Below are 8573 nucleotides of genomic sequence, written 5' to 3'. Positions count from 1 at the left end.
CTTCTTGAAAAATGAAGTGATATGGTCTCTTGTGTGTAATCAGCCCTGAATTCTTTGGGTATTGAGGTGATTGGTGTCTTCTTTATGTTTGAAGTATTGGATTGGTGATGGAGTGGTTTTCTGTTGTGGGGTTTTCGATTTTTAGAGATTGAGCGGGCGAAAAAGTGTAGTTTGTCTTGGCTGTCTGGGTGTTGAGTGCATAGCCGAGTGTGCTCTTGATAGCCGTTTCCAACGTAAAGGTAGTTTTGAAACAATTGATTTGGGAAGTGCTGGAGGGAGGTCAAAGCCAATTGAAACGCTGAAGTTCTCATTTGCATGGCTGACAATTGTCTTTTTACTGAGCCCCACAATGTTCAATGATAGGTAATATCCAAGCCATATTTGATATGCATGCATCCGAATTGTAGAATCTATGCACGATAGGCTTGAAAAAATATGATGAGTATCAATCAAAGTATTAAATAAACATCAAACAGCTCCTCATGGTCTCAAGTTGAGATTTGAATTTCCAATTAAAAGAAGCTCAGGTTCAGTAGTCTTGTCTAGAAATTCCAATCATTATCATGAAAAGCACAACATTATTTCATACAATGTTTATGATGTTTCCTACTGCCTTGGAGATAACCCTTCAGTCATCAAACCAAAGACACAAAATAGCAAGATTCAGTAGGCAATACTATTGAACAATTAACCAGTGTGAAGAAAAGGACATTGTTGGTGAAGGAGAATACGGAACACGTTGCACAATCAAGCATGATCACTGAAGTGAACTTTGACAAGCTCAAAAGAAGTCTGATTCTTGGAACATTGTGAAGTTTTGATATATATATATTATCTTCATAAGACTAGAATATATTCAACCTTACAAATTAATCTTTTTTAATAGAACAAGTGAAAAACAAATGAAAGAAGGGAGTTTGTAAGAAGACTTTAGACAAAATTATGAGTAAATGAGAAAATTTTAAAATTCCAAAAAACAACAACTTAGTAAGAAAGCTGTGCTTATGGTCTTATCAGTACCCAAGCATAAGCTGCCATCTGGGTTTCAAAAGATTCCAGAATTTCTTTGCGGGGGGGGGGGGGGGGGGGGGGTACTAACAGACGAGGTATGGTGAGGCGGAAAAAAAGATAGGTGTGATCAGCTGGGGGGAGAGGTGCTAGTGTGAAGTCAGTGATATACGAGGTGAAGTCCGGGGACCCCATAATATAGTCAACAACAGTAGATCCTCCTCCATGCGGGAAACAGGTGAACCCTCCAAAGGAGGGCCATCTATCGAGACCATTATATATGATGAATTCATGCATCCAGCCAAGATCCAGTAGTGCCTGTCCATATGAAGTAACCGGGCCCCTCCTGTCTGCTGAGACCCGCTACATACCTGCATCGCCCATATCAATATCGGGCAAAAGAATGGAGTCAACCCTGAAGTCTATGAGTGGTACCTGACGTGCCCCTGTCCTCCTTGCGTTGAAGTCCCCCAACAAGAGGACTTCCCCGCGACTCGAGAAGTCAACTATATCCTGGAATAGGGCTGCCTACGGTGATGTGTCAACCTCCTCTCGGACGTCAAGGGGAAAATAGCATACCATGACAAATAGATCCTGGCTGTCCGTGTGTCTGATCCGGGCCCAAAGAAATCTAGAGTGTGAATCCTTCCTCTCCACTGAAATGGATCCCAGAAGAGAGGATCTATAAAGTACTGCAACCCCTCCTGAACCTCATACCCCGCTTGTATCCCTCGTCTCGTCTCTTAAAGCAGTCTCCCAAGTGTAACAGCTGAACACTAGGAGAGGGCGCTCTGGACCCTGATGTGTCTCTGTGAAAAAAACTATGTCACGAGGATTTTGAGAAATTCCCTGGGTCTCTGACCATAAGGTACCATTATAGTTCCAAATGGTACAAGATAGGGTCTCAGATGTCAATGTCTCATAGACCCCGTCCCCCTATTTGGGGGTGGGTGTTCACCGAGGGCCTGTAAGGAGCCGACCATCTCGGACCACCGCCCACTTCCCCTCCTTGCGGGCCTGATCCCGCTGCTGTAGCACGCCTCTTCTCAATCTGTAGGGGAGTGAGGTCCTCATCCATAGAGATCGAAGGGTGGTCACGTAAGACCGACGTGTGTCATAAGGCTGCCTGTGCGCCATGGAAGTGTGTGATCAGTGGTTGTAGTCATTACCGTGGATGTCGGTGGGAGTGTCTGCGGGGGGATGGACATGGATGATGAAGCTGATGAGGTCAGAGAAGCTGCTGCTGAGGATCCTGTCAACATAGCCGTCTTCTGGACCGCCTTGCTGTCCACTCCGAGTCCGCTACGATTGTAGCGTGTGTTAACATCTTCGAGTTTGAGCTGTATCTCTTTCCTGCCTTTCGAATCTTTCTCCTCCTCTTTCTCACGTCCTGCTTTGCCTATTGAAGCCGAATTGACGTGTTTTGGTTCGTGGTTTGTCGCAGATGATGGTGGGGAAATTAGGTGGGCTCGGGCCCACCCCTCAATCTTGCCATCGCCTGAGAAGCAGGATTTAGGGTTTAGGCGGATAGAGTAGGAGGAGTTGGTTGGTGGAGGGTAGGAGAACGAGTTGGTTGGAGGGTAGGAGGAGTTAGTTGGAGGAGGTGGGGAGAGGAGAGGAGAGGAGGAGCGGAGCTGCAGGTGGGAAGAGGAGCGGAGCTGCAGCAGCGGCAGGCAAGGCAGCAGCGAGAGTAATTGTCACATGGTTATCCTAGACAATATAAAAAAAGAATGGGAGACAATTTGGGTAAGAGTCATAGGATTCACCAAATTGATGCACCTCGTACTTACTAGTCAAATCTTGAAAATTGGACATTATAGGTCGACTGGTGACATAGTTGGTGAAGAAATCTTGAAGTTGGCCAAACACTTCTTGACAAGGTATTCCTCGGAAGAAAAATAAGTCTAAGGATGAGATAATTCTAGAGAATATGTCGAGGATATATGTCTCATCATGTCTAGTAGATTGGAAGAGGTACATCCCAATGGTGGAATCCATTATTATAGTAAGCATATGCCTATAGGTGATAGTAGTCCAATTATTGGTATCCCTAGAAGACATAAAATTGTAGGTAAATGGATAATTCTTGCAAGATAATATGCATAGGTGTGAGCAAGTGGAATATGATATTGATGGGTGTATGTATAGATGTCCACAAACTATTTGGGTAGTTGGAAACTAGTCTATGGTGTACACTTGATACTAGATTTGTCTTTGCTCTTTAATCCTATTTAGCCTATGAATTCGAATTATCTCTTGCTTTTGAAATTTGAATGTTCTCTTCTCTGTGTACAAGGAGAAAGAAATAGGTTGATACTCGGATATTGATTAAAAGTGATAACCTGTATTTCACATGGGAGCTTAGGAGTTAAAATGGCATTACTCTAAGCTATTTTAGAGATCGAAGTTGAACTAGAACTTGATAATGACATGCATCCTTCTTGGGATGATTTATGATGGTATCGTATGGTGTAAGGATTGGTTAGGAGTTATTAATAAATAATAAAATTTGGGTGTTCCAACCAAGTCCTAAGGGGATGCCCAAGGTCCAAAAATCGAAATACAACCTCAGTGTATTTATATCTTTCCTTGATCTACTATTGGCATTTTCCATTTCTCAATATTACAATTAAATCTATGCACACATCAAAGTGATATTACAATTTTCCATTCTTTAAAGGGTCAAAATCAAAGGACAAACTCCCTGCTATATGGCCTTTTCATCATTTTGCAATTAAAATCATGCTATATTCATGACTTCTCTTGATAAAATCCCAATGGAAATCCCTTAAGGTAAAGAAATTCATTATGAAAAGGAACCATGAAAAGGGCTTATACTATGTATTATACATGACTAAAGGTGTAATATAAGGCCTGTAAGTCCAAGAGCCCAAAAATCCTTGCTAACTGTTATAAGCCCAAGGATTCGGGGTATTAAATTTTTTTACTGAGACCCCCAAAAGGCCAGTGAGACATACATTGAAAAATCTAAGTACTAATTAGTCCTCAAGGAAAGGACATACATTCATGAAACCTAAGTACTAATCAATCCTCATACATTCATGAAGTCATAATAAAATTCTAAAGGGGATCCCTTAAGGTAATATGAAGTATAAAGTGTAATGTCGGCATTCAAAGTATAAAGTGTCTCAAATTTCCTATTTTATAAAAAGTTTGTTAAGCATATTCCATTAGAGGGAGGATTACAAGGAGTTGTCAATCCCTGTCCCTCTATGTTAAGTTAACAAATATTTAGACTATAGCATGAAAAATGTGGACATCCCAATCAAATGTAGATTCATAAAAAGGTGGACATCCCAATCAAATGTAGATTAATAAAAAGGTGGACATCTCAATGAAAATAATCAAGACATGGAACCATGAACAAGGGTTAGACAATTTACTACATATTGGCCCAAGCATTAGCCATGGGTGGTTGCAAGATGAGGTTATCTAGCTTCATGTCGTGGGCGCCCTTGGCTTTAGCTGAAAAACAGGCATTTTTTCAAGAAGAATAGCCAATCTCTCATAGTTAGCCAAGGAGTTTCACTTCAAGGCAGTGCTTAAATTTGAAGCCCGTTTTGGGCTTCAATGGCTGTGCAGGGCTTCAAATGAAGCCCTACAATATTCTAAAGGCTTCAACCATGAAGCCCAATTTTTCATGCAAGGCTTCAAATTGAAGCCCTCCTAAATCACCAAGGCTTCAAAAAAATATAGTATATAAATTATAATATATATACTATATAGTATATATATATAATAGAGTGCAAATATATATCTTTACATATATATATATATATATATATATATATAGTATTATAGTATTATAGTATATATAGTATTATAGTATATATATTATAGTGTTATAGTTTAGATATCTTATAAAATTTTTATATAAACTATTCAATCTTATCTTCATGAATACGTGGCCCCCTAGGCGCTCTCTCTCTCTCGCTTAGGTTTCATTTTCACACTCTCCTCGCTCCTTCCATCGCTCTCCTCGCTCCTTCCATCGCACCGTGCGGCGTGGATTCTTGGCAGCTCGCCGGCGAGGGGATGCCTTGTAGTTGTATAGGTGAAGCTCTGGACGTCAGTCAAGGATGAAGCTTTAAAGCAGGTCTATCTACACGGCAGGTATGTAGAATTCTGTGCTTCTCTTTCATGTAATGAATTTGTTGCTTGCTTTTGTAATTTTGTGTCTGCAATCGTCCTGTAGAAAATCAAAGCACAGCGTTGCATTGCAAGTTGCAACTACTGAGAAGTTGATTCAGGCCATTAGCGTGTTTCTTAGCCAGTTCGTGAGAGGGCGCAGGCCTAGAAAGGAAGAAAATGGGTGGGGAGGATTCAGTATGGGGTGGTTGAGGGGCCAGGGCCCAGGGGGGTTGGATGAAGCCATGAGTAAGAAGAGGCGAAGCAAATAGGGGTGGACCGTGGGGTGCGCAAAGAGAAGGGATTGGGGTTACGGGTAGCAGAGGAGGGTGGGCCAGGGGTGGAGTCTGGAGATGTGATGCGATGGAGAGGGAGGGCGGTGAGGCTAGGGGGAGGCATGTTCTCACTGCAGAGGGTGTAGCCTGTAGGGTGCAGGGGTATGCAAGGGGGTGCGCAGAGAAAGGTGGCAAGATGCGCAGAGAAAGGCGGTGGGGGGGGGGGTGCGCAGAGAAAGGAAAGGTGGCGAAGATTGGGGTAGGGTAGGGTAAGGTAGGGTTTTTTTGGTATATGCTTTTTAATTTTTTCGGAAAGGACCGTCTAAATTTCTAATTCTTTCTTTCTTCTTTGAATAATCAGCCCGGACCTGCCCTTTGATATGTTCTGGGAGCCTGGGAGGAATGCACACATGCATTTATTCAGATAGCTAGTGTCACCATACACATCAAGGGAGAACATTTGATTGGGCATGTAAGTCATCTATAACCATATATTGCATATTGAAATGTATGTTTATTATAAGTTATTAAACTTTGCTTACTTCAAATTAAATTTCATATTAAAGAGCATATACTAAATAAGCTTTCTTAATATTGGTGTAGTACAATAATGAATCAACCTACATTATTCCAAGTTCTAGGCTTACCTCGTGCTCCACCGAAAGTTCAAGCTCAACCTAAACTACCCCCTAAAGCTAAGGCTAAAGCATGTTCTTCTACCCCAGGGAGGGAATGGGAGTATGAAGTATTTGGGACACCTAGTTGTAGTGATGATAATGCGGGCAATGAAGAGATTGAGGATAGAGAGGATGAGCTGCATGATGATGTGGAAATGTTTGGATTGAATGAAACCTCACCTCCATCGATAGAGTTGAACAAGGGAGACTCCTCAACCAAGAAGCAATGTATTCGTAAGTATAGAGTAGAATGGGAAGGTACCTACAAATTTTTGAAACTCATTGTAGATGGAGACATAGAGCGTATGAAATGCATATGGTGTGAAAAGTATAGAGCAAAGGGACCTTGGGGTAGGGGAAAGGGTTGCAAAATCATTCAGCTTGGTGCTATCCATAAGCATCACCTTTCTAAGGAGCATGGCTTTTCACGCTCGAGATGGTGTAATGAAAACAATGTTAAGATGCCTAAGCATATTAATGTGATGAAAGGTAAGTCCAAAAATCGGGTTATAACATGCATGAAATTGGCTTATTTTATTGCAAAACAAGATTTGGCAATCATGAAGTTTGAAGCATTATGTGAACTTGCCCATGATTTGGAAGTGAACAATATGCCACCCAAAAAGTTGTTTGGTACTTACACCAACACTATGGCAGGTAAAGAGTTCATTTTCTCTATCTCTCAATATCTACATGATTTTCATTTGCGTGAGCTCTTGTCTAGCCCCTTTTATGCTCTCACTGTTGATGAGACTACAGATAGGGGACTAGAGAAACATTTGATTATCTATGTTGCATTTTTGGGAAATGAAGGGATGGGAATATGTAAAGTTGAGTTTATGAGACTTCTTTTGGTTGAGGATGGATGTGCACAAACAAAATTTGATGTAATCATAAAGGCACTTTCTCATGCTGGACTTGATTTGCAACGCTTAGTAGGCATATCTACTGATGGTGATAGCTCAATGCTTGGATGCCGTGATGGTCTTGTTGCTAAGCTTGCAGGAATTGTACCACATATTCTCAGCGTGCATTGTGTTGCACATAGAGAGGCATTGGCGGTTCTTGATGCTTGTAAATGCTTTCCATGCTTGTCATATATTGATAAAATTGCAAATAAAATCTACTCTTGGATTAGTGCCTCTAGTGTGAGGCATAAGAAGTTTCAAAAACTTCTTCATGAAATGAACATTCATGTGCTAGAGGTTTTGCAAATTCATGAGGTACGATGGCTTGCTAGAGGTGCAGTGATGAAACGATTGACAAAGTTGATTCCTGCTATCTTGAGCTTTTGGAAGGAAGGTGCTAAGGCTTGGTATGATAAGTTGCGAGTCTACAAAGTTTTATTTTGGATTCATATGCTTGCTGATGTATTGTTGGATTTGGATGCTCTTAATAGAGAGTTTCAGAAAGAAACAATAGACATCTCTTCTTTAACCACCTACATTGAGGAGACAATATCCTCTCTCCAAACAAAGTTTTTAGGTACAGATTTTGGCAAAGACACAAAGCATGTAAAAGGGTTCATGGAAAGAACTCGAAATGGTGTGTTATGTCACACAAATCAGGAAGGAAAAGAATATGTGCATATGCTCTTGTATCATTGTATGCCTGGGAAAGATAAGGATGGTTATGCATTGGATGTGGCAGATGGCACTAAGGATGCATGTATTCTCATGGCAAAAGAATTTGTGCAAAAGTTGATTGATTGCATTAATGATAGGTTTCCAGACATGTATTTTTTCAATGCGACTAAATTATTTAGTCCTGTGTATTATCCTCATAATGAAAAGACTAGAGGGGAGATGACTTCTCTTTGGTTGTCAAGATTGTTAACAAAACTTGGAGACAATGTAGTAAATGCAGAGGGATGCAAAAAGGAGCTTTCAAAGTTTGTGAGCAGGATGTATATTGGATGTGGTGGAATGCCTTTCAAGGATGCATGGCAAGTGTTTTCATGTACATCACAATGTGATGCCTTTCCTAACATGGTGCGATTATGGCAAGCAATTTTAGTGCTTCCCATTTCATCAGTGGCTTGTGAAAGGGGCTTTTCCAAGCAAAACCTTATCAAGAGCAATAGACGTCAATGCTTGAAAGTTGAAACATTGGAAGCACTCATGAGAGTGTCATTACTTGGACCGCCAGATTCCACTTGCATTGAGTGGGAGGAAGTGTATAAAATATGGGAGCTTGTGAAAGCTAGAAGAACATGCCAAGTTTGATGCAACTAAGTAGAACTTAATTTCTAATTTTGTGAATTCATTAAGAAGAGGATAGATCTTTCCTCTTGTATTTTTTGAGCTTTCATATTCATCATAAATTATGAATGGTTTCATTTTCTATGTTTCTAAGATTAAATCATTCATGAAATGCTCTTTGTTTATTTTTCCTATAGCATAAGTATCTAATGTATAGTTTGTGAAGTCATTAAGAAGATGATATATCTTTTCTCTTATATTTG

The 8573-nt window shown here is 40.6% G+C and overlaps 1 protein-coding gene across 1 annotated transcript; it reads left to right on the top strand.

The window, feature by feature from the left end:
* The first annotated feature begins 5799 nt into the window (after window positions 1-5799).
* On the top strand, window positions 5800-8334 carry LOC147637363 (uncharacterized). The gene is made up of 2 exons (XM_086798837.1): window positions 5800-5904; window positions 6036-8334. Exon 2 carries the CDS (start codon window positions 6043-6045, stop codon window positions 8332-8334), a length of 2292 nt encoding a protein of 763 aa, XP_086654963.1. The 5' UTR covers window positions 5800-5904; window positions 6036-6042.
* The last annotated feature ends 239 nt before the right edge of the window (window positions 8335-8573 follow it).

Source organism: Cibotium barometz, chromosome 6, assembly GCF_041138505.1.
Source record: "Cibotium barometz isolate CiBa-2024 chromosome 6, ASM4113850v1, whole genome shotgun sequence".
Lineage (NCBI taxonomy): Eukaryota > Viridiplantae > Streptophyta > Polypodiopsida > Cyatheales > Cibotiaceae > Cibotium > Cibotium barometz.
This window is presented reverse-complemented; position numbering and strand designations above follow the sequence as displayed.